The sequence below is a fragment of the Oratosquilla oratoria genome, chromosome 3, assembly GCF_046742065.1.
Source record: "Oratosquilla oratoria isolate Oo_2021 chromosome 3, ASM4674206v1, whole genome shotgun sequence".
Lineage (NCBI taxonomy): Eukaryota > Metazoa > Arthropoda > Malacostraca > Stomatopoda > Squillidae > Oratosquilla > Oratosquilla oratoria.
This window is the reverse complement of record NC_134779.1, coordinates 56,277,009-56,303,307: the sequence shown is the minus strand read 5'-3', so window position 1 is coordinate 56,303,307 and position 26,299 is coordinate 56,277,009. Positions and strand designations below refer to the sequence as shown.

The following is a 26,299-nucleotide window of genomic DNA, read 5'->3' as shown; positions in this document are numbered from 1 at the left end:
GAAAGATTAACAAAAAGAGTGTGGAAGGCATGGGTGGATGTAGTGATACTGAGAGGAAGACTAGAAATGGGATGGATGGATACAGTAAAGGGGCTTGGGTTGTTGTTGTTGTTGTCGTTCCCTAGACTGTCTGTCCGAGCAGTCCCGTCTCCCCAAGGAATGCCACAGCCGAAACTGGGTTTTCCCACAAATCCTTTATAGAGTGTATGTTGTGTTGTTTGCGTGCATGATTGTGTATAATGCAGTCTTCCATTATGTGTTGTATGGTATGGGGTGAAGTGTTACATCCTGGGCAGCTGTTCACAATGCAGTCATCCAGCCTCTTCTGGTAGCTTAGAAATGGAGCCGCAGGGTCTACGTCATGGGACCACCCCCCAACCCCAAGAGTTGGGGGCCAAACGGCGGCAACCAGCCCTGGCCACCGGCTCTACGCAGGTGGCACCGATCCCCAAGAGGGGCTTGGGTAAAAGGAGATTGTTGAGTAAGGAAAAGAGAAGGAAGAAGACAGAGGTAAGTAGAGAGTGGTTGTGGATGGATGATGAACTGATGTGGTCTGAAGGGAATTTTCCTTGTCATCTGTATTTTACTTGTGTTTGGATGAGAGGGTGAGGGTTGTCATATAGTAAAGCTGGAGGGGGGGGGTAAACCAGCTTTGGTGGTCAGGCCCTGCTGTGGAGGTGCTGTGTCTTGCTGCATTGCTTCTGACCTCGGAAGTGGGCAAGGAGCAGGGATGGCCCTTCATCTGCTAAGATAAAAGGGAAAACAAATAGGTGAAGGGTGGGTGCATGCCTTGGGTGGCCCTTATACAGGGGAAAAAGATTTTTGGTATGGATGAATACGATAAACAAGATAGGACTTTTTTTTTGCCAAAGTCCACCAATGAGCTAAATATTGTGTGATGTTCAACAGATTCACTGTCCAAAAAGTACATAAACATAGCAATAGGGTTAATGAATACTGGTTCTTAAATGGTAAATAGCCTGTTTTTTCTCTATGATACTAAAAAGTAATGGGGTTTTAAGACCTCATTAAAATTCATGTCTAAGTAAGCAATAAATGTATTCCCATTACTTCTGCAGCCAAATAAGACTTGTGGAGATCCTGATATACCATTGTGATGTTGATTTTTTTTTGCCCTCTATCAAAGGTTAGTGTCTACACCAGTGGTCCCTATCCTTTTGTAGGCTGAGGGCTACATCTGTCATTTTAAACACAGCTGAGGGCACCTTCCCCCAGAGAGAAGTATATATATATATGTATACTTATATAGAAATGTTAAAATGAAGGATGTTTCAGTTTTCTGGTTGACCCTTGCGGGTGCCATAATTGGGTCCCGAGGGTGCCATGGCGCCCACGAGCTACAGGTTGGGGACAACTGGTCTACACCCTGTTTCAGCCCAAGTCCCGCCCTTAGCTCAGCGTTTCCCAACCTGGGGTGCTGAAATAAATTATAGGGGTGCTGGGAAGTGATGCACACAAAAATCCCATTGATATATGTGTTATTGATAACCTAGTTGTGAATATTTGACTTTTTCCATGTTATTTTCATTTTTCTAGGGTGTTCTTATGTCTTCTACAAACAATATTGTCAATTTGTTTCAGTTCTAAGGAATCAAGAAAATAAATAATCAAGCAGTACACTTCACTTTCTTTTATCCTTATAATAACAAACGAGGAGACATCCAGAAGCTTGAAGCTGTCCAAAGGAATTACATCAGGCACATCAGAGGGATGAAAGATCTCAACTATTGGGATCACCTGGAAGCATTGGGCCTCTACTCTCAACAAAGGTGAAGATACAGGGGCATCTATATACGGAAAATCCTAGAGGGCCTTGTTCCTGACCCCACACCTTCAACAATCAAGCACTACCACAGTGTAAGGCACAGACAAAAGTGTGAGAGACAAACTCTCCCACCAAGAGCCCCAGAGAGGCTCAAGACCTTACTGGCATCCAGCCTAGGCCACAAGGGTCTAAAAATCTTCAACGCCCTCCCAAAAGAGGTGAGAGAGAGAACCAATTGCTCGGTGGACAGCTTTAAGCATGCACTGGATAGGTTTCTACAGAAGGTGCCAGACGAGCCCCCAGTGACAGGCCACACTGCCATCAGCAGGTTCTCATCAAATACAATAACAGACCAACTGGCCCTCGTGAGAAGGGACAGCAGGTCTGGCAGCAGCGGTAGATCACTATGGCTGTGAGGACTGTCCTCGGAACTTAACCAAGTAAACCAAGTAAGTAATAACAACATAGGGGTGCTGAACTACTTAGACATGACAACAGGGGGTGCTATGGTCAGAAAAGGTTGGGAAACATTGGTTAAGATGGATAAAACTAATAGGTATCTACTAGAGTAAAGTCTATAAAGCATGTTCCCATAACAAATCTACCATTCTAATGCTGAAATAAGGTAATAAAATTCCTTGAACGTAATCCTACAGGTCTTTGGCGCAAGTTTATTCTAATTATATTAATGACTGTTTACTGTAGTACAACTAAGATTAATCAGGGTGATGTTCCAGTTTCAAGGATTCTCACTTGCATAAATAAGGTTGGATAAGGAAATCCTAACACATTATAATTATTTTGGTTTTGTTGGGTTAGGTAGGTAAATTAACAAGGTTACAAAGGTAATAAATATGTACATCAAAGAAATCAATCTAATCATAATTATGATTATGATAATGCTTCTCCCAACATAAGAGTATGTAGGAAAAGATTAAGTTATTCCTGAGGATACTTGTAACTTTGCTAGCTTTTACTAGGTACGCAAACTTCCAGGGCAAATAGAACAGTTTCAGGATTTGTACGAGATCGCAGTCCGAACTAACTCTTTGTACCCGAAGTACTACTGCCGTCAATTAGGTCACGGCAGCACTGAGAATCCCGTCAATGAGGTCACGGCAGCATTGGGGACTCCGTCAATGTAATCAAGTATTCAGCGTAATATTTGATCACGTACATAATGATGAAGCATGACATTTATTATTTTAGAAATTAGTTAAGAGCTGCGGCGATTCAAGTTGTAAACCCGCCTTATAAACGACAGTATGAATTACTATCACCACCTGTAACGTTTCTATATAATAATACGTTATTATGGACAGTGACGACGTGTCCTGAGTGACGGCGGAGCAGTTCGGACCTTCGACGATAATTATATATTTCGCACTCTATGTAGACAACACAAGTAGATTGAATATAAATATATATGTATTTTGTAATAAAATATTCTAAATTAATTAATATCATGCACATTATTTTGACGCAGAGTTGCTTTCCAGTGAAACTGAAATCATGAACTTGAAGCACGAGTAAGTTTTACAATTTTATTATTCTATAAATGATTGTTATATATGGAACCTTTCTGTTAAGACATACTGAAAAATAATATTCATCCATGAGAATGAATGCGCTGTCAATCGTTATGCTTCAAAGAACTTTTGTTTTCATTTTGCAATTTATTTCTACACGGTTGATGGTGTTACACTTATGTAAACAGTAGAGCAGACAATTGCTGTTCACTAACAACTGTTGCAATTTATTAATTGTCTTTATATACACTTTGTCTATATTGGAAAGAAAGAGGGACTGTATTTAGCACAATCGCTTGCTTTATTTACTCACTGCGTGTTGATCCGTACTCGTTCTTCTGTCACTCAATAATATTGTTTATTTTGATTTTCGAACAGTGCGCCGGGAGTTGCCATGGAAACATTGTAGCTAGACGGATGGGTGTTAAGTCTGTTGACATTTTTGTGAGTTGTTGACATTTTGAGTAGTTGTTCTCATCCCTTTAAGAAGGCACTCGGATTTATTTTGGACATTCAAATCATCAAATTCATATACGTTATCTAATTGCAATTATGGTTCATATTACGGTGCTGCAAGAACACCATGACCCAAAACAGGTGTTCAATCTTGAACCTTGCTCAGGATGTGATGCTGGGTGTGATGGGAGGCCTTCTTGCTTCCACTGTCCAATTTGCCCGGTTTCCAAATTCAAACCCACTTGGATAAACAGGGTAAAAACACACCTGTGTAGCCATTTTACAAGAAATAGAGGGACTGTTCGTATGAGAGGTATGAATGTTATTTTAATTATTTGGCCTTGTTGAAGAGTAATGTTTTGAGACAAAACGTATTATTTGTTTCCCTGAATGTAAACACGCTTGCACCGTTGTTTCCCATTGCAATTGCTAAATATCCATGTGGTATTTGCATTATACATTCAGTTCAAAGTTGTTTGTACAGCTGTCTGTGTCTTGCCATTAGTTTATGAAGTTACTAGTATACTGGCATGGATCCAGGAATGTTATTTGGTGGGGGGCCCGAACCGATAACTGATGCTTGAAACATGCTGATATTTTAACCCCAAGAATAATGCTGTTGGCATGGAGATTGGTCCAGAAACCTAAGTCTGTTTTGCTCGTAATTATATGTAAAATCATATATAATTCACAAATATAATTCAAATCATAAATTCGCACTAAAAAGTGTTTATCCAAGGAGAATCTAACTCAAGATGAGTGGACAATGATAATGGACCATTACGGTACCATTGTTCTTCATACTCGGGGCATTGGGGGGGGCCAGGCCCCCTGGGCCCCCCCCTTGTATCTGTGCCTGCTAGTATATACTGGCAAATTGTGAATTTGCATAGCCATATGGACAAGTACTATTTTTATTGTATATTATATTTATATATATATTGTATATGTTTGCTAAATGTTGAGGAGGATAGAGAGTGGTGGCAGCAGTCAGAGGTGCTAAATGGGTAAGAAAAATGGAAGAGAGATAAGAAAAGATGAGGTGCAAGCAGTTATCAAAATTATGAGAGTAGGATAGGCACATCGGTTTGGTGGGTGTCATGAAGAAGGAAGATATAGTCATATGGAACTGGCTAGTGAGGCTGTGTAATGTGTACATAAAGGAGGATAGAGTGCTAGACAACTGAAGGAGTATTTACCTAATTGTAATATACATGAAAGGGGCAATGCCCATTGGGTCCTGTCTCCTATTCTCTAATTTTCTAACATACATAGACTCAAATTCATGTATGGTTCCAACTTAACCAAAATATTTGATTTCCAATTATGCTTAGATTTGAATTCATGTATTGGTTGAGCTTGGGCTATATCACCTTCTAAGCTATTCCACATATTTATGCATCTATATTGAAAAATGTATTTCTTTTCATCTGTTTGACATGTGGTCTTTCTTAGTTTACTTCCATGACTTCTTAAAACCCTCCTATCATTAATTAGGATATGTCTTCTATCAGTGCAATCTATCCCCTTTAGTGACCTGAATACTGTAATTATGTCACCTCTTTCTCTTTGATCTTCTCAAAGTAGGCAGATCCAGTACTTTTAATCTTCCCTGATATGGTTTGGTTGCTCCCCTTTGTATTCTCTCAATCTTGCTTATATCCTACACTCTGTGTGGGGACTGTATTACTGATGGATATTCCAGTCTTGGATGTATCAGGATTTTGGTGAGCTTTTTCATCTCTTCATCCATATAGTGGAGTGACACTTTAATCTTCTGCAGTAGTGCGTATGTCTCTCCCACAATCCTGCTGATATATCTGTCAGGTAACAGGTTGTCTTTTATCAACACTCCAAAGTTTTTCTCCTTTGCTTTTGTAATGGGTTCACTTTTCAAGGAATAGTTTAAGGATGACCTTTTGCTGCTATTGCTCATTTCCAGTACTTTGCATTTTTTGGTATTGAACTTCATTTCCCATTCTTGGCTCCATGCAAAAATAGTATCTAGATCTTTTTGCAATTTTCTACTTTCTTACTTATGTTTCTTCACTCATTCTTTCCATGTGTCCAAACCATCCCAATACTCTTTCATCAACCCTATCTCCCAACTCCTTTTCCACCCCCACTCTCCTCCTCACTACCTTGTTTCTCTCTCTATCCAGACTAGTAATCCCTACCATACTTCTCAGACATTTCACCTCAAACACATTTAAACTCTTCCTCTCTTATGTTCTGTGTTTCTGCCCCATACAGTGCTGTCAGCACAATTACTCCTTCATACAATTTCCTCTTAGCATCCATTCTCAAATGTCTATTTCTCAATATACTTTTTAATCCCTCGAGGCATTTATTTGCTTCTCTCATTCTACATTCTACCTCTACCTCCACTCCTCCCTCTCCTGCCACATGTGCTCCCAAGTATCCAAAACTGTTCACTTCCTCCAGTCTGTTTCTTTTAATACTCACATCCAAATTGCTGCATTTCCTCTCCCCTTGTACATCTCATCACCTTACTTTTACCCACATTTACCTTCAATTTTCTCCTCTTGCACACCTTCCCAAACTCTGTCACTAACTTCCTTAATCCCTCCTCTGGGCCTGCTACAAGCACAGTGTCATCAGCAAACAACTACTGTCTTATCTCCCATTTTTCTCCGTTTTCTTTAACCATCTCCAGTCAGATATGTGAGAAAGCTTTAACAAAAGGTAAAGATGTTTTTTGGCCCTTCATGGATTTAGACGTCACTTAGCCCGTCCGCGGGGTGCTCCGCCACGGTCCGCGGACGGCCGGCCGGGACGGGCCGGGGGCGCACCTCGTCCGAAAGAAGTGGGCACCCCGCCACGCATCCTTGACGAAGTCCCACCTTTACTTCAAACCACTCACTCTCTCCATTTCCAATCCTAACACATGCTCTACTACTCACATAAAAACTCTTGACAGCTCCCAAAAGCTTTCCTCCTATCCCATAAATCTGCATAACCTCCCACAGTGCCTTTCTGTCTACCCTATCATAAGCCTTTTCCAGATCCATAAAAGCCCAAAAAACATCCTTCCCCTTTCCTATAGCTTTCTCACATATCTGTCTTACCACAAAGATCTGATCTACACAACCTCTACCCGTCCTAAATCCACACTGTTCCTCACCAATTACTCCTTCTGTTCCTCTCCTAATCCTCTCAATTAAGATTCTCCCATAAGCCTTCCCTACTACACTCAACAGGCTAATCCCTCTGAACTTACTACATTCACACTTGTCTTCTTTTCCCTTGTAAAGAGGAACTATACAGGCACTACTCCAGTCCTCCGGTACTCTACCCTCTCTCCAGCAAACATTAAATAATCTCACCAACCAGTCCACCATCACTGAACCTCCCTTTTTCAGATATTCTGCATGACATCCATCCAGACCAGGTGCCTTACCTGCTTTCATCATCTTTACAACTGCCTTCACCTCATCCTTCCTTATTTCTCCTCCATTCTCCTCACTCATCACGCTCATTTTCTTCGTATTTCCCACTGCAGCTATCTTTCCTTCCCTATCCTCCTTCACATTCAGCAACTCCCTAAAATATTCTGCCCATCTTCCCCTCACTGCCATCTCTTCCATTATCAACTCTCCATCTGTACCTTTTACCTTTTCTTCCCTACTTGATTCGCCTCCTCTTCCTCTCTTAATTTCTTTCCAAAACATCTTTTTATTACTTTCAAAATTTTCTGTCATACTCCTACCCCATTTCACATCTGCTCTCCTCTTTGCCTCCTTTACCTTTTGCTTTACTTCTCTTTTCTTTTCTTTGTACGTCTCATATGACTCCCCTGTCCTCTTTTGTAACCAATCTGTGAATGCTCGCTTCTTCTCTTCTACAACCTTCTTTGTTTCCTCATCCCACCATTCACTACCCTTTCTTCTATTTCCCCCTGTCCTTCTTGTTCCACACACCATCCTTGCACACTTTAAGACTCCCTCCTTGAACCATCCCCATTCCTCCTCCACACCCATCTCTGCTCTATCCTTTACTCCCTCCCACTCCTCCTTCAGCTTCTTTTCGTACTCCTTCTCCTTTTCCTTTTCATTCAAGGAGTTCACTCTAAGAACCTCCCTACCTTTTGTCCCTTTCCTCCTTCTCCATCTATCCTCCACTCTCAACTTACCTTCCACCAAAAAATGATCTGATATTCCCCCACCCTCTCCCCTTAGCACATGTACATCCTTAACTCTTCCTATCATAATCCTATTTACCACTACATAATCCATTAGCGCTCTATCTACCACCCTTCCCTCCACCACCCTCTCCCATGTGTACTTATGCTTGACTTTCTTCTGAAACACTGTATTTGCTATCATCATGGGGTGGTGCGAGAGGTGAATGCTAGGGTAGTGAGTCAGGGATTGGAGATGGTTAAAGAAAATGGAGAAAAGTGGGAGGTGAGCCAGCTGTTGTTTGCGGACGACACTGCGCTTGTGGCAGGGTCAGAGGAGGGATTGAGGAAGCTGGTGGCAGAGTTTGGGAGAGTATGTGATAGAAGAAAGCTAAAGATAAATGTGGGTAAAAGTAAGGTGATGAGATGTACAAGGGGTGAAAGTGGCAGTAGACTGGAAGTGAACATTAAGGGAGAGCGACTGGAGGAATTGGATAGTTTTAGATACTTGGGTGCAAGTGTAGCAGGAAAAGGTGGAGTGAAGGTGGAGGTAGAATGTAGATTGAGAGAAGCGAGTAAATGCCTTGGTGGTTTAAAGAGTGTAATGAGAAATAGACATTTGGGAATGGATGCGAAGAGGAGACTGTATGAAGGAGTGATTGTGCCAACAGCACTGTATGGGGCAGAAACGTGGAACATAAGAGAAGAAGAGAGAAGGAGTTTGAATGTGTTTGAGATGAGGTGTCTGAGAAGTATGGTGGGGGTTACTAGGCTAGATAGAGTGAGAAATGAGGAGGTGAGGAGGAGAACAGGGGTGAAAAAGGATTTGGGAGAGAGGGTTGATGAAAGAATATTAGGATGGTTTGGACACATGGAAAGAATGAGTGAAGAAAGACTAGTAAAAGAGGTATGGAAGGCAGATGTGGAGGGAGTGAACATGAGGGGACGTCCTAGGATGAGGTGGATGGATGGGGTGAAGGGGGCTTTGGGGAAGAGGGGAATGTCTGTTGAGGAAGGAAGGGAGAGGACGGAAGACAGAGGTGAGTGGAGAATGGTTGTATATGGATGATGTTGTGACTGCATGAGGAGGAATGGGCGGGGGGGTGGGTGGGTGGGGGTAGTATGTGTGAGTAAATTTTGACGCAGCCCGAAGGGATTTCTCCCCGTCCTCTCCTTATATGCAAAGGGGGACGGAGAGGGGGGGTCGCCGATTAAATGAAGCGGCCTTGCTGTGGATGTACTGTGTCTTGCGACACTGCTTCTGACCCAGGGCGGTGGGCAGGGTTCAGGGATGACCCGTCATCCAGGAGGTGCTCAGATGAGAGGAAGGGTGGGAGGGGTGTGGAGTGTATTTAGGGATGAAATGGGTGGGAGTGTTTTTATGCCTTTCCCTTTGTGGCTACCTCCCTTGGAAGGGGGAAAAAGCCTTGGTATATGTATGTATGTATGTATGGATTTAGAAAAGGCTTATGACAGGGTAGACAGGAGGACACTGTAGGAGGTTTTAGAGATATGTGGGATTGGGGGAAAGCTGTTAAGGGCATTCAAGTTTTTACGAGAGCTGTAGAGCGTGTGTTAGAATTGGAAATGGAGAGAGCAGTGCTTTGAGGTAAAGGTGGGACTTTGCCAGGGATGTGTCGTGTCACCATGGCAGTTCAATGTGTACATGGATAGGGTGGTGTGGGAGATTAATATTTAAAGTAAATTATTTGTAGCATTATGAATTACCAGGTATTGTAGTAATCCCAGAATTTTATATAGCATGGGTCATTCCATATGAAACCTACCAATGACTTATAACTCATTGTCACAGATTTTGATGAAATTTGGTGTGCAAGTAGAACTCGGTGAGACAAATTGATTGAGACTAGTCTCACGTTTCTATCTTTTATAGAACCAGAATTATGGTTTCCGACAATTTTGAGAAAAATCGAAATTTTGAAGGTACGGCCTAATTTCAGACATGCATAACTTTGTTAGTTTTTGTTGTAGAACATTCGTTCATATGTCATTGTAAAGCTAATGAGTAGCTCTGCAACTTTTATTCTATTCATTTTTTACCTATGAGGTCAAATAAAAAAGTACCATTTGACCTTGACCTTTGACCTTGAATAACAAAAAACACGCCATCTTCGATTTTTTTCATTTTTTGTACAAATATTCACCATCATCTTAATAACCTTCATGCCAAATTTGATAGTGGGACATACAGGGGATCAGAAGTTACAGGCACTTAAATAACTATAGGTATAAGAAAATTTTGGTATTTTTTGATCTGTATTATTTCAAAAAATTCATATCTCGGTTATTTTTCATCACAAAACGTTCACTAATATACCATTTTAAAGCTGATGATTAGCTCTACATCTTTCATTCTATGCATTTACTACCTAAAAGGTCAAATAAAAAAGTTGTCTAACCTTACAAAAACTTTTTTTTGTGGGGTACAAAACTTCACTACTTACCTTATTGTATTCAATATCCAGGTATACAAACTGCTTGTGTATAGGATTTGTATATCTAAATTTTTTATCTAATATTAAATAAATAAAATATAATATTTATAAATAAAATATCTAATATTTTGTATATCTAAATTTTTTTTATATCCTTTTTACAGATTTAATATTTACCCACCAACAGAAATAAGTTTAAAAATGCTTGGAAGAAGTTTTAAATTCAAGAAAGTGTGTTGTAATCCTATCAACCTTCATGATGATGATCCTAATAAGAAAGGAAATCGGCAAATGTCAGAAGACTTTGTGGCAAAGAACATTGCATTTAACCTTACAGAAGGTTATTATATTTGTGACAAATGCAGGAAAGAAATTACGAAAAGAAGTCGAGAATTACAAACTACTGAAATAGAAAATGAACCAGCAACAGTCCCTGAAACAACAGATAATGAATCATCATCTTCTTCAGATAAAAGGTCGGAAGATGATGTTTTTGTTGACAAAGATACTGACCTGAAAGCACTTAATGAGTCTCTATCAATCATTGGAGAGTCACCAGTAAAAAAACAAAGACTTGAAAAAGGAATTTACTATAAGGAAGAAAAAGCCAAGAAAATCCAAGATAATATTTGCAGTAAATTACAAATTGGTTCAGCACCATCAACATCAAAAGACCATACAACAGCATCTGCCTCTCACGTTACAAATGCAGATGAAGAAATTGTTATTCAGCTAAAAGAAAAATTTAATACAACAGAAAAACGTTCAGAAAAACTCCAGATTTTGACTGTTCTTCCAAAAAGCTGGAGCAGATAAAAAATCCAGGAAGAGTTCAAGGTGACCCAATATATGGCTAGACAAGCAAAAAACTTAGTAAAAGAAAAAGGTTTCATGGCTCTCCCAAACAAAAGATTACCAACTTTCTCAAAAGAAACTGAAAACATTATCTTACATTTCTACAAATCTGAGGAAATAAGTAGGATTATGCCAGGAAAGAAAGATTATAAATCTGTCAGGAAAGGAGGATTTAAGGTACAAGAACAGAAACATCTAATTCTTTGTAACCTCAGGGAAGCATACAAATTATTGAAAACAAAACATCCTTCCTTAAAGGTCGGTATTTCAAAATTTGCAGAACTTAGGCCAAAGGAATGCATATTGGCAGGCGGAGCTGGAACACATAGTGTATGTGTATGCACCATCCACCAGAATATTAAGCTGATGATAGTAGGATCCGGGCTTTCTTGTTGTACAGAAGGTGAAGAGATTCATTTGAGTGATTACACTAGTTGCTTAGCTGCTACTACTTGCAATGAAAAGTCAATTGACTGTTTTTTTCATCAGTGTTCTGATTGCAACTCTCTCTCGAATAATTTTGCTGAATATTTAGAGACAATTTTTGAAAAACACATGATTGATGACATTTCATATAAAAGGTGGATTTCTACAGATCGAACAACATTAGAAACCATCAGTAAATCTGTAAATGAGTTTATTGAAGAATTTAAAACTTCTTCCAAGCATTTTTAAACTTATTTCTGTTGGTGGGTAAATATTTTATCTGTAAAAAGGATATAAAAAAAATTTAGATATACAAAATATTAGATATTTTATTTATAAATATTATATTTTATTTATTTAATATTAGATAAAAAATTTAGATATACAAATCCTATACACAAGCAGTTTGTATACCTGGATATTGAATACAATAAGGTAAGTAGTGAAGTTTTGTACCCCACAAAAAAAAGTTTTTGTAAGGTTAGACAACTTTTTTATTTGACCTTTTAGGTAGAAAATGCATAGAATGAAAGATGTAGAGCTAATCATCAGCTTTAAAATGGTATATTAGTGAACGTTTTGTGATGAAAAATAACCGAGATATGAATTTTTTGAAACAGATCAAAAAATACCAAAATTTTCTTATACCTATAGTTATTTAAGTGCCTGTAACTTCTGATCCCCTGTATGTCCCACTATCAAATTTGGCATGAAGGTTATTAAGATGATGGTGAATATTTGTACAAAAAATGAAAAAAATCGAAGATGGCGTGTTTTTTGTTATTCAAGGTCAAAGGTCAAGGTCAAATGGTACTTTTTTATTTGACCTCATAGGTAAAACATGAATAGAATAAAAGTTGCAGAGCTACTCATTAGCTTTACAATGACATATGAACGAATGTTCTACGACAAAAACTAACAAAGTTATGCATGTCTGAAATTAGGCCGTACCTTCAAAATTTCGATTTTTCTCAAAATTGTCGGAAACCATAATTCTGGTTCTATAAAAGATAGAAACGTGAGACTAGTCTCAATCAATTTGTCTCACCGAGTTCTACTTGCATACCGAATTTCATAAAAATCGGTGACGGTGAGGTTCAAATTTGCAAAAAAATTGGTAGGTTTCATATGGATTTACCCGCATATTTATTTTTAATTCCTTTTTAACATACCACATAATAGCAATGTCATTTTTTATCATGAATTAATTAAGAAATATATTTTCCAGGTTACAAGATAACTGGCTGTCCCCAGCTGTGTTCTGGATATAAAGAAACTGACCGAATAAGATGTCATTTTCACTGTGCCTTTTGCCCACGGACGTTTACAAAGAAAACTGTTTTTATTCAACATCTTGCTCTATGCTTAGTTGGGAGTCCAAATGGTCCACTGAACTCCAACCTCCCTGATGTCAAGGACTCCCAGTCTTTATCCAATTTAGAAGCACAATCCACATCTAGCCATTGCTCACCAAGTTCATCCACACAAACCTCACCAGCACAAGAAAATCACCACCAACCCGAGCCCCAGTCTGATCAGGGAGAACCACAGAACCCATCTCCATCATCACAGCCAAATAATGTGTCATCTGAGCCACCACTTAGCCAAGATCAAGATACAGCATGCAGCCAGAGTCAGACCTCAAAGTCACAAGATAATACAGGAAAATCATCAGTCTGCAAATATTGTTCTTTGCGTTTCCATCCAAAGTCACTGCGGCGACACATTCGACTCAAGCATATGCAAGAAAAGATAAAGGCTCCGGTGGCAACTGTAGACAGGCACCTGTTTGCCTGCTGTGTTGATGCAAGTCGAGGCATATATGCAATTGCCAGGAATCCTACTGGTCCACGATATCCAGTCCATGTTATTAAGAGAACCAATGGATCACAACAGGTATGATTCAGCCTAACATATTTCAAGTAGTCTTTCTAGATAAGTCATGTGTTCATACTACATGTACATAACTGAAATATTTTAATGCATAGTATTCTTATAATATTGCAGGTGCAGTGTGATGTTAGGGAATGTATGGAGCTGTCACTGATTCAGTGGCGTAGTGGGAATGCTAGTTATCTCTGCGAGCATTTGCAATCTGTGCCATTTGCAGTACCTGGAGTGAATTGTGAGCTCAATCTGGACAGCCTACAAAGAATGGTTTGCGCTGGATTTCTGCATGCCGGACGCCTTGATGAGTTCACTGCTCGACTGGAAAATGCAAAGAGTGAATCAATTCAGTTATTAGTTAAGGTAAATATATCTAAATATATAAATGAGGTGGTGGATGGAGGGGGGGAGCTGAGGGAGTATGTATGAATGATATTTTGATGCAGCCCAAAGGGATTTCCTTCTCTTTTCTTTTATTACATAAGGGGATGGAGGGGGGAGTCACCAATTAAATGAAGTGACCTTGGTTTGGATGTGGTATGTCTTGCTACATCACTTCTGACCCAGAGCAGTGGAATAGATGCATGGATGACCCATCATCCAGGAGGAGACAAGAAAAGAGGGAGGGAGGAGTGTTGAATGGGAGTGGAGTATGTGGGGATGAAATGGGTGGGAGTGGATTATGCCTTTGACTTTGGTTACCTCCCTTGTAAAGGGGGAAAAAACGTTGGTGTATATATATATTTATATTTATATGTTAGGGATGGAATGGATGGTAGTGGTTTGTATGCCTTTTATCTTTTTTTTGGTACTTCCCTTATAAGGGGGAAAAAGCCATTGGTATATATGTATGTATTTACCTATTTGTATTTTGCGGGAAGGGGAGCTACGCTCGTGGTGTCCCGCCTTTGTATCTCACAGTGTCAAGTTTGCTCTTAAATTCATGAATGGTTTTTGTGCACACTATTTTTTTGTCCAGTTTGTTCCAAGTGTCCACCACTGTATGTGGAAAACTGTTTTTCTTATTGAGTATTTCCGTGCCCTTCATGATTCTGTAGATGGTCAGTAGGTCACCTCTCTCTCTTCTTTGCTCCAGAGTCGGTAACTCCAGTTTAGCCAATCTCTCCTCATATTGCAAGTGCAGGTTCCGTTTTGGTGCCTGCTCTCTGGATTCTTTCTATTTTCTTTATATTCTTTTTGGTACTGGGTGACCACAATCTTGCTGTAAATTCTAGTCTAGGCCTTATCAGTGTGACCAATATTTTTTATTTCTTAGTCCAAATATGTAAATGCCACTTTTATTGATCTTACCAAGTTGTAGGACTCTCCGACAATTTTGTTTATCTGTTTATCATAGGACAAGTTGTTTGAGATAATTACACCCAAATCTTTTTTGGATCTCTCCTTCTTTACCTCCTTGGTTCCAATTTTATATTGTCCTGATATTCTATTTTTGCTTTTTCCAAACTCCATTATGCTACACTTGTTAATATTGAAGTCCACTTCCCATTTCTGACTCCAGTTCCACACATTATTCAGGTCTTCCTGCAGTGATTTGCAATCCTTATCAGTTTTTACTTTCCTTAACAGTTTGGCATCGTCTGCAAAGAAGCTCATGTAACATTTCACATCATCATCCATGTCATTCACATAAATAGCAAACATTATTGGGGCCAATACAGATCCTTGCGGTACTCCACTGATCACCTCTTTCCAACCTGAATATTTTTCTCTGAGCACTACTCTCATCTTTCTACCAATCAGGAAGTCCTCCATCCATTTTAGTAGGTTCCCTTGTATCCCTCCTGTATGTTCCAGTTTTTTTTAATAATTTTTTGTGTGGTACCTTGTCAAAAGCTTTTTGTAAGTCCAGGAAGGCACAATCAGCCCATCCATTCCTTTCTTGCACTATGTCTATTAATCTTGAGTAGAAACATATTAAGTTTGTGGTACATGATCTTCCTTGTCTGAACCCAAATTGTCTTGGGTTTATTATATTATTACCTTCCAGGTGTTTTACCCATCTATTCTTGATGATTTTCTCACAAATTTTGGCTACAGTGCTTGTTAGTAAGACTGGCCTGTAGTTAGTTGGTTCTTCTTTGTTTCCTCCTTTATATATTGGTGCAATGTTAGCATTTTTCCAGTCTTTTGGTATTTTTCCTTCTTTAAGTGAGCAACTTATTATGCTATGTATGTTGTCCATTAGTTCTTCTTTGCATTCTTTTAGAATCCAATTTGCAATTCCATCCAGGCCATTTGATTTCCTGATGTCAAGGTTTGATAGATGGTCCATTATTTCTTTTTGTGTTATTGTTATCTCACTCACGGGGGGAGATCGCCTCTCATTTCCTTCGTCCCAATATTGTGCTTTCTAGTAAAAACAGATTTGAAGTGATTATTCATGACTTCAGCCATTTCTAATTCTGTGTATTCTATATTTCCTTGGTGTAGTTTCACCATTTCCTGTTTGTTTTTAAGTTTACCATTCACGTATTGATAGAATAGCTTGGGTTGCACTTTGCATTTATCTATAATGTCCTTTTCATGGTTCCTTTTCTCCTCTCTTCTCATTTTAACATACTCATTTCTATAGTTTATATATACTTGCCATTTTCCAGTTTTTTTTATCTTTTCTCCACCTTTTCCAAGCTCTGTCCCTTCTGTCTTTTGCCTCACTGCATCTTTTGTTGAGCCAGCATTTAATGTACACTCTCTCTAGCTTCTGTCTTGGTACATGCCTATTCACCCCTTCATTGTAATTATCCATCAAGATATCCCATTTCTCTTCCATGTAAAATCTTTTCCCAGTTAGTGTTCTGGAAGAATTTCTTTAGTTTTCCAAAGTCCGTTTTGTTGTTGTTGTTGTTGTCGTTCCCTAGACTGTCTGAGCAGTCCCGTCTCCCCAAGGAATGCCACAACCGAAACTGGGTTTTCCCACAAATCCTTTATAGAGTGTATGTTGTGTTGTTTGCATGCATGATTGTGTATAATGCAGCCTTCCATTATGTGTTGTATGGTATGGGAGTGTAAGTGGGAGGTTATCAGGAGTGAAGAGAGGGCGAGGGAGGGAAGGGGTGGCTATTCTAGTAAGTGAGGAGATAGGTAAAGGGGTAGTGGAGTGGAAGGAGGTTTCCTCAAGGATAATGTGGATGAAGGTGAAACTGGGAAAGGAGATGTGGGTCTTTGTAAGTGCATATGGGCCGGGCAGTGAGAAGAGCAGGGAAGAAAGGGAGGCCTTTTGGATAGATTTAAATGAGTGCATAGAGGGTTTAGGAAGAAATGTCAATGTAATAGTACTGGGAGACCTTAATGCTAGAGTGGGAAATGGTCCAATCGATGGAGTGGTTGGGAAGTGTGGAGTTCCAGGAAAGAATCGTAGTGGAGAGTTGATGGTGGAAATGTGTCTAGAAAGAGAGTTGATGATAGCAAATACAGTGTTTCGGAAGAAAGTCAAGCATAAGTACACATGGGAGAGGGTGGTGGAGGGAAGGGTGGTAGATAGAGTGCTAATGGATTATGTAGTGGTAAATAGGATTATGATAGGAAGAGTTAAGGATGTACATGTGCTAAGGGGAGAGGGTGGGGGAATATCAGATCATTTTTTGGTGGAAGGTAAGTTGAGAGTGGAGGATAGATGGAGAAGGAGGAAAGGGACAAAAGGTAGGGAGGTTCTTAGAGTGAACTCCTTGAATGAAAAGGAAAAGGAGAAGGAGTACGAAAAGAAGCTGAAGGAGGAGTGGGAGGGAATAAAGGATAGAGCAGAGATGGGTGTGGAGGAGGAATGGGGATGGTTCAAGGAGGGAGTCTTAAAGTGTGCAAGGATGGTGTGTGGAACAAGAAGGACAGGGGGAAATAGAAGAAAGGGTAGTGAATGGTGGGATGAGGAAACAAAGAAGGTTGTAGAAGAGAAGAAGCGAGCATTCACAGATTGGTTACAAAAGAGGACAGGGGAGTCATATGAGACGTACAAAGAAAAGAAAAGAGAAGTAAAGCAAAAGGTAAAGGAGGCAAAGAGGAGAGCAGATGTGAAATGGGGTAGGAGTATGACAGAAAATTTTGAAAGTAATAAAAAGATGTTTTGGAAAGAAATTAAGAGAGGAAGAGGAGGCGAATCAAGTAGGGAAGAAAAGGTAAAAGGTACAGATGGAGAGTTGATAATGGAAGAGATGGCAGTGAGGGGAAGATGGGCAGAATATTTTAGGGAGTTGCTGAATGTGAAGGAGGATAGGGAAGGAAAGATAGCTGCAGTGGGAAATACGAAGAAAATGAGAGTGATGAGTGAGGAGAATGGAGGATAAATAAGGAAGTATGAGGTGAAGGCAGTTGTAAAGATGATGAAAGCAGGTAAGGCACCTGGTCTGGATGGATGTCATGCAGAATGTCTGAAAAAGGGAGGTTCAGTGATGGTGGACTGGTTGGTGAGATTATTTAATGTTTGCTGGAGAGAGGGTAGAGTACCGGAGGACTGGAGTAGTGCCTGTATAGTTCCTCTTTACAAGGGAAAAGGGGACAAGTGTGAATGTAGTAATTTCAGAGGGATTAGCCTGTTGAGTGTAGTAGGGAAGGCTTATGGGAGAATCTTAATTGAGAGGATTAGGAGAGGAACAGAAGGAGTAATTGGTGAGGAACAGTGTGGATTTAGGACGGGTAGAGGTTGTGTAGATCAGATCTTTGTGGTAAGACAGATATGTGAGAAAGCTATAGGAAAGGGGAAGGATGTTTTTTGGGCTTTTATGGATCTGGAAAAGGCTTATGATAGGGTAGACAGAAAGGCACTGTGGGAGGTTATGCAGATTTATGGGATAGGAGGAAAGCTTTTGGGAGCTGTCAAGAGTTTTTATGTGAGTAGTAGAGCATGTGTTAGGATTGGAAATGGAGAGAGTGAGTGGTTTGAAGTAAAGGTGGGACTTCGTCAAGGATGCGTTATGTCGCCCTGGCTGTTCAACTTATACATGGATGGGGTGGTGCGAGAGGTGAATGCTAGGGTAGTGAGTCAGGGATTGGAGATGGTTAAAGAAAATGGAGAAAAGTGGGAGGTGAGCCAGCTGTTGTTTGCGGACGACACTGCGCTTGTGGCAGGGTCAGAGGAGGGATTGAGGAAGCTGGTGGCAGAGTTTGGGAGAGTATGTGATAGAAGAAAGCTAAAGATAAATGTGGGTAAAAGTAAGGTGATGAGATGTACAAGGGGTGAAAGTGGCAGTAGACTGGAAGTGAACATTAAGGGAGAGTGACTGGAGGAATTGGATAGTTTTAGATACTTGGGTGCAAGTGTAGCAGGAAAAGGTGGAGTGAAGGTGGAGGTAGAATGTAGATTGAGAGAAGCGAGTAAATGCCTTGGTGGTTTAAAGAGTGTAATGAGAAATAGACATTTGGGAATGGATGCGAAGAGGAGACTGTATGAAGGAGTGATTGTGCCAACAGCACTGTATGGGGCAGAAACGTGGAACATAAGAGAAGAAGAGAGAAGGAGTTTGAATGTGTTTGAGATGAGGTGTCTGAGAAGTATGGTGGGGGTTACTAGGCTAGATAGAGTGAGAAATGAGGAGGTGAGGAGGAGAACAGGGGTGAAAAAGGATTTGGGAGAGAGGGTTGATGAAAGAATATTAGGATGGTTTGGACACATGGAAAGAATGAGTGAAGAAAGACTAGTAAAAGAGGTATGGAAGGCAGATGTGGAGGGAGTGAACATGAGGGGACGTCCTAGGATGAGGTGGATGGATGGGGTGAAGGGGGCTTTGGGGAAGAGGGGAATGTCTGTTGAGGAAGGAAGGGAGAGGACGGAAGACAGAGGTGAGTGGAGAATGGTTGTATATGGATGATGTTGTGACTGCATGAGGAGGAATGGGCGGGGGGGGTGGGGGGGGTAGTATGTGTGAGTACATTTTGACGCAGCCCGAAGGGATTTCTCCCCATCCTCCCTTTATATTGAGAGGGGGGGTCGCCGATTAAATGAAGCGGCCTTGCTGTGGATGTACTGTGTCTTGCGACACTGCTTCTGACCCAGGGCGGTGGGCAGGGTTCAGGGATGACCCGTCATCCAGGAGGTGCTCAGATGAGAGGAAGGGTGGGAGGGGTGTGGAGTGTATTTAGGGATGAAATGGGTGGGAGTGTTTTTATGCCTTTCCCTTTGTGGCTACCTCCCTTGGAAGGGGGAAAAAGCCTTGGTATATGTATGTATGTATGTATGTTGTGTTGTTTGCATGCATGATTGTGTATAATGCAGCCTTCCATTATGTGTTGTATGGTATGGGGTGAAGTGTTACATCCTGGGCAGCTGTTCACAATGCGGTCATCCAGCCTCTTCTGGTAGCTTAGAAGTGCTGGGTGGTGGCCGCATCGCAATCTGGCCAGGTGGACTCTATCCTTTCGTGGGAGAAAGCGGCAACCAGCCCTGGCCACCGGCTCTACGCAGGTGGCACCAATCCCCAAGAGGAGCTACGACTGCCTTGGGGAGTACCACAATCCGTTTTGTTGAACATCAATCCTCCTTTCCTTTGCTTTTCATTTCTCTCCATATTCCTTCCTTTAGTTTAGTCTCGATGAGTATATGGTCATTCTGTCCAATTGGTGTCTTGTATTGGATTTTATCCACAATTTCAGATTCTGTTGTAAATATTAAATCTAGTTTCAATGGCTCCTCGTTATTTCTGTATCTGGTGTTTTTGCTGACCCACTGAGTCATTGTATATTCCATAGTCATGTCCAGTAGTACATTACCCCACAAGTCTTTTGTTACTTTTATTTGCAGATACCACACGATGCTCATGCCAGTGAAAGGTATCAGTTCTATAGCATCTTCACTGACTGCACCAGTTGGTGGTGCAAATCTGAGCGTAACATTGTCTCCTTTGACACCAAAACCTCCTCAATGGCATGTCGCTGTCGACAGAAGGGATGTGATCATCGTGATATTGTCAAGTGGTGGCTCTTCCAAGAAGGGTATGAAGGACCAGTAAAGAATCTGGAATACTCTGATGGAGAGGATAACAAGACAGATGAAGTCAACTCTTCAAGTTACCCACCAACAGGACAGCAATTAAATAATATGGTTAACTACATTCAAACAGAGAAGACCATCCCACTAGATGCCTGCAGGAATGGATTTGATGTGAAAGATGTACCTACACACCTCATACCACCAGAGAATACATGTCATTTCTGTTCTAGTCCCCTTTCTGATATCAAGATCGTTTGTCGTCGTGCAAAGATTGTGCACAATAGCTGCAAACCACTAACAGGTAACATCTTTATTATTTCAGCAGTAAAAAATCTATGAGATATAGTATTCCTTTAGCAAAATGACCTTTAATCACTTTTTTGAATATAGTAAAGTGGATATCATTATTCTCATAATATCACTAATCTATATGCTATTGTAGGATTTGAGACCTACTACAAGGAATGTTTAAATTGTCACACACCTTACCGATACCAAGAGAGCTGTCATGGCTTATTTAACTATGATGATCGCTTGTTAGTCACCCATGCTTTCTTGATGGAAATTCGTGCAGCAATGGTGGTGAGTATTTTGTTTCTAACATCAATATGTGTATTAAATATAATAATGTGCCAATAGTACTGTGAACCTTGATATCTAAGTAGAATATATATATATATATATATATATATATATATATATATATATATATTTATATATATATAATGGTAATTATGCCTTTTTCTTTTTGGCTACCTCCCTTGTAAGGGGAAAAAAGCCTTTGGTATATGTGTGTGTGTGTATATATATATTTCACAAGACGAAAATGTAGTAGCACATTTAGTAAAATGTTTTAAATTACCCACTGTCGGAGAAACAAAGCAAAAGAAACAGACAAACTGTATATTTCGACCACTACTGTGGTCCTCTTCAGCAGAAGAAGACCACAGTAGTGGTCGAAATATACAGTTCGTCTGTCTCCTTTGCTTTGTTTCTCTGACAGTGGGTAATTTAAAACATATATATACATATATATATATATAAATATATATATATATATATATATATATATATATATACTGTATACCAAGAGTTTTTTCGCCCTTACAAGGGAGGTAGCCAAAGTTAAAGGCATAAATCCACTCCCCCCCCCCCTACTTCATCCCTTTACATCTCGTCCACTGCCCTGGGGCAGAAGCAATGAACTTTTCTTCTTTTCTTTTGACAGCATCATACAGCTATCAGCCGGACAGTTAAGGCCTTGTGCTACCGTCTTGACATCAACCTAAATCTGCAGGATGTTGAAAATGCATATTTTGCATTTGAATCATTACAACGTCATGACTATGGTTTCTATTGTGTAATGTGTGGGCACCATCCTAAAGTTCTTATACATGACCTAACCAAAAAGGCTGTCTTTGATTATGAAGGTAAATGAATATTTTTAGTGTAGAATATAATCCTGCTATTAGATGCCTTGCTGATTGTAATAAAATAGTTCTTCCTTTACCATAATCTATTTACTGTTGTCACAATAAGGCACATCTAATATTCATAGTTGTTATAATGAATTCCTTGGGATTATATTTTGTAGTAAGCTCTGTGAAGCCACCGGATGATCCAGAACAAGAGGTGGATGTTGAAGATTTTTGGGGTGCTGTCTCAAAAGAGATGATTGCTAGGGGCATTGTGAGAGGTAACTACTTACCATGTATCTACTTACAAAATGGATCCTATTTTATTAAGTTGATTAGGATATCTTATAAATCAGGTGTAAATGTTAACAAATAACACTCACATAAGTTAATCTGACACTGTTCCATATTAGATAAAGTCAAACAGTGCCTTTAATTTTTTAATTCTTGGCTCTCTCTTTCAGATCAACCAAATCCTTTCAAGGTGAAACCTGGGTATAAGAACTGGGCTCCATTTATGGGGAAATGTACTCGTGGAGGCCGGAAAATGTACAACACTGAGTACATGAAGGTGAGCCAGGTAGACGATGATGACAACAGTCCAGTTCCAGAAGAGCTAATCAGCAGACTCCTTCACGATGAGAAGCTTGAGACCATCAAGAGGTTTTGCCGAATAGTTGGAGTCAGTTCCAAGGGCTCAAGGATCGACTTGCTGTGTCGGCTACACACCCATTCTATGACAAAGGCCACTTTTCAACATGCTTATGTTGCTTTACATAACCATTCAGGTGAGTTGGGTGATTATCTTTCTTCGATTACCGATCATAAAAAATAGTAAAATGATGTTATTAGAATTTCAATTAAAATGAAGACCTCATCATGTTTCAAGTCTCTTTTTTACCTATTATTCAAAACTTCTATGTCTTTGTCTATCTATTTATATACCAAGAGCTTTTCCCCCCTTTTGTCTTAGCTCCTCATGGATGACAGGTCATCCCGTGTATCCCTCCCACTGCCCTGGGTCAGAAGCAAATGTAGGAAGACACAGTACATCCACAGCAAGGCTGCTTCACTTAAATGGTGACCTCCCCCTCCATCCCCTCAAAAAAAGAACAGATGGGGAGAAATCCCTTCAGGCTGTGTCAAAATATCATTCACACATAAACACTCCCTAACCCTCTACCCCATGCCCCTTCCTTCTTAGCATAACAGTATCATCTATACAGTCACTCTCCACTCATCCCTATCTCCTGCCTTCTCCTTTCCTTGCTCAACAGACATTCTCCTCTTGTTCAATGCCCCCTTCGCCCCATCCATCCATCTCATCCTGTCTTTGTATTTAATGCTTATTTCTGTGTCTATGCAGGAGGATGGATCTCGTCATCCTGTCCCCACAATGTGACCTATGCCGTTAAATTTCTCCTTCGTGCTGAATCTCCAAGAGATTATTGTGACATTCTTCGCTCTATGAAGCATGTCCCAACAGTCAACATAGCAGACATAGCTGACTCCATCTCCAAGATGGCAGATAAAACCATTCAACAGGACTTTTTTCACCCTAATTCCGGACGACTTTTAGAACCAACACAAGAAAATATAGAAGCCGTACAGAGTAAGCGATTGGAAATGTCCATGCCTTTCCTGGCTGATGACCGTCCAGTTATCTGTGGGCCAGACGACCATCCCATTACTGGCACCGATGAAAGATATATGTTGTTTGAATGGTACCATGAGACTAACACAAAGGAGCCAGTGGTAAGTGTCTAGAATATTTTGCTTTTTATAAGAAAAAAAATTAGAAAATATAACACTTAAATACCAGTGTTCTTCAAATTGGACTTGTCATACTTTATTATTGCTTCACTTACAGGTGTTTGATTGAATTGATTTTAACCTCTTCACTCCGGGGCACATCGCACGTCTGGCAGCATTAGCTGCGCGACGTGCGATGTTGCATCATAATAATCACATTATAAGAAATAAAGTCAATGTGCAATCGTTCGTTCTCTTTCACCTGTGTATTTTGATAACCATAGAAAATTGATGAAGCCAGTTTAGAGAGAATGAAGATTACATAGGTACTACAGTAAATATAATCAAGATGCCGACATCGGCATCATCGAGTACCCACTTGCTCCTCATGCCGCCTACATAGGCGTCACCGTATGGAAGTGGTTAATAGCTACTACAATAATATTTTTTCTTGGTATATTGTTTTGCTTTCTCATGAACTCATGTTACATTGTTCATGCTCATTGACATGTATTTCAGGAATCTCTTCGGCGATCCAGCCTGGTGAAGGAGCTGAGAGGACTAGTAAACACTCAAACAGCTGAGCAGCTTCATCGGGACAAAGCAAAAGATGTTTACTTCCAAAACCGGATGAGCCCTTCCAACCACATCTTCACCTTTCGTCTGCTCATGCATTTGAAGAATGAGATGATGAACAAAGCGGTGGAGAAGAGAGCATTGCGTCACATCCCCAATCTCACTACCAATCCTATGGGTCAACTGATCAGTGCAGATGCCATGGAGGCAGAATGTCATGCATCTGGTTCACAATCTGTCACAGTCAAGCCTCCCAAACCAAAACGAGCCAAACCTGATAATTCTCAACACTCAGTGGTTCCCTCATCTGGCCCAACTAATAGACCCAACATCCAGTCAACAGCTGAGATTCATAATCAGGTGAATTGTCAAACTTTGTACATGCAACTTAAACAATTTAGACCAAAGAAATTCCTGTGTTCCCTATGGTCTTTGTTCAAGTAGATAATTTACTTGTAAATGTTTTAGTGATTTAGTGATTTTTATTTATTATTAGTTATATGTCAATTTATTATTATTTACTATTTACCTGTTTGTTTATTATTTAACTATACCTATGCATTTATTTATGTATTTTATTTGTTATTTACATTATCATAGTTTTTATTTATTATTTTATTATTAATATGATTTTTTTTTTCGCATCCGACCTAGATATGGATCAAAAGGTCTCCTGTCGGCATGCTCCGCCTTTGTAATCCTTTGTAATCCTTTGTGATACCTTAGGGAGAAGGTAGGAGATAGGGATGGGTGGAAAATGGCTGTGTAGATGATACTGTGATGTAAGGAAAGGAGGGGATGGGGGGACAGGGAGTGGTTATGTATGAATGATTTTGACGCAGCCCAAAGGATTTCTCCTCGTCTTCTCTTTTTCTGCAATAGGGGATGGAGAGGGGGGCTGCCAATTAAGTGAAAAGGCCTTTCTGTGGATATGCTGTGTCTTGCTGCATTGCTTCTGACCAATGCAGTGGGTGGGGTACAAATATGACCTGTCATCCATGAAGAGTGAAGATGAGAGGGAAGAAAGGGTGGTAGATGGGAGTGGAAAGGGTGGGAGTGGGTACTTGCCTTTTGACTTAGCTACCTCCCTAGTGAGGGGGAAAAAGCCCTTGATGTGTGTGTGTGTATGTATATATATATATATATATATATATATATATATATATATATATATATATATATATTATATATATATATATGTATATATATATATATATATATATATATATAGCTTGTGGCAGGATCAGGGAAGGGAAGTTAGTGACAGAGTTTGGGAAGGTATATGAAAGAAGGAAGTTGAAGATAAATGTGGATAAAAGGAAGGTGATAAGATGTACAAAGGGAGAATGTGGCAGCAAATTGGAAATAAGTATTAAGGGAGACACTGGAGGAAGTGGATAGTTTTGGATACTTGGGTGTGAATGTGGCAGGAAAGGGAGGATTGGAGGTGGAGGTAGAATGTAGAATGAGAGAAGCAAGTAAATGCTTTTGGGGTTTAAAAAGTGTTATGAGAAATAGACATTTGGGAATGGATGCTAAGAGGAGATTGTATGAAGCACTGATTGTGCTGACAGCACTGTATGGGGCAGAAACATGGAACATAAGAGAGGAAGAGAGAGGGAGTTTGAATGTGTTTGAGATGTGGTGCCTGAGAAGTATGATAGGGGTTACTAGGTTGGATAGAGTGGTAAAGGAGAAGAGGAGGAGAACAGGAGTGGAAAGGGAGTTGGGAGATAGGGTTGATGAAAGAGTATTAGGATGATTTGGACACATGGAAAGAATGAGTGAAGAAAGATTAGTAAAAGAGGTGTGGAAGGCAGAGGTGGAAGGAGGGAACATGAGGGGCTAACCGAGGATGAGATGGATGCGGTAAAAGGGGCATTGGGAAAGGGGAATACCTGTTGAAGAAGGAAGGGAGAAGACAGAAGGTAGGGGTGAACAGAGAATAGTTGTGTATGGATGATGCTGTGATACATGGAAGGGAATGGGTGGGGGATGGGGGTTGAAGGAGTATGTGTGCATGATGTTTTGATGTAGCCCAAGGGGATTTCTCACTCTCTTTTCCATTTCTGCATGAGGG

At 40.2% G+C, this 26,299-nt stretch overlaps 2 protein-coding genes across 12 annotated transcripts in view; one reads left to right on the top strand and one right to left on the bottom strand.

The window, feature by feature from the left end:
- The window catches only part of Datp (purine phosphoribosyltransferase family protein Apf), a 169,697-nt gene that overhangs the window by 3,817 nt on the left and 139,581 nt on the right, over positions 1 to 26,299 (bottom strand). The window contains exon 1 of one of the 8 annotated variants that reach the window (XM_076181336.1): positions 3,629 to 3,765. The exons of 1 other annotated variant lie outside the window; for it this stretch is intronic. Coding sequence is in view for 1 of the 7 variants with exons in the window: in XM_076181326.1 (XP_076037441.1) it covers positions 3,070 to 3,259 (190 nt within the window). In the remaining 6 variants the exon portion in view is untranslated. 6 more of the 8 variants (XM_076181357.1, XM_076181326.1, XM_076181364.1 and 3 more) reach the window with 6 other exon arrangements.
- The window catches only part of LOC143022898 (uncharacterized), a 28,723-nt gene continuing 5,888 nt past the window's right edge, over positions 3,465 to 26,299 (top strand). Inside the window, exons 1-11 of one of the 4 annotated variants that reach the window (XM_076181314.1) lie at positions 3,647 to 3,759; positions 3,938 to 4,084; positions 12,878 to 13,545; positions 13,657 to 13,899; positions 20,288 to 20,777; positions 20,919 to 21,058; positions 21,705 to 21,906; positions 22,071 to 22,172; positions 22,356 to 22,679; positions 23,258 to 23,646; positions 24,163 to 24,579. In XM_076181314.1, coding sequence (XP_076037429.1) covers positions 4,078 to 4,084; positions 12,878 to 13,545; positions 13,657 to 13,899; positions 20,288 to 20,777; positions 20,919 to 21,058; positions 21,705 to 21,906; positions 22,071 to 22,172; positions 22,356 to 22,679; positions 23,258 to 23,646; positions 24,163 to 24,579 — 2,982 coding nt within the window. In that variant the 5' untranslated portion in view covers positions 3,647 to 3,759; positions 3,938 to 4,077. Of the gene's footprint in view, positions 3,496 to 3,646; positions 4,085 to 12,877; positions 13,546 to 13,656; positions 13,900 to 20,287; positions 20,778 to 20,918; positions 21,059 to 21,704; positions 21,907 to 22,070; positions 22,173 to 22,355; positions 22,680 to 23,257; positions 23,647 to 24,162; positions 24,580 to 26,299 lie in introns of those variants that run through there. The other 3 variants (XM_076181308.1, XM_076181304.1, XM_076181299.1) reach the window with 3 other exon arrangements.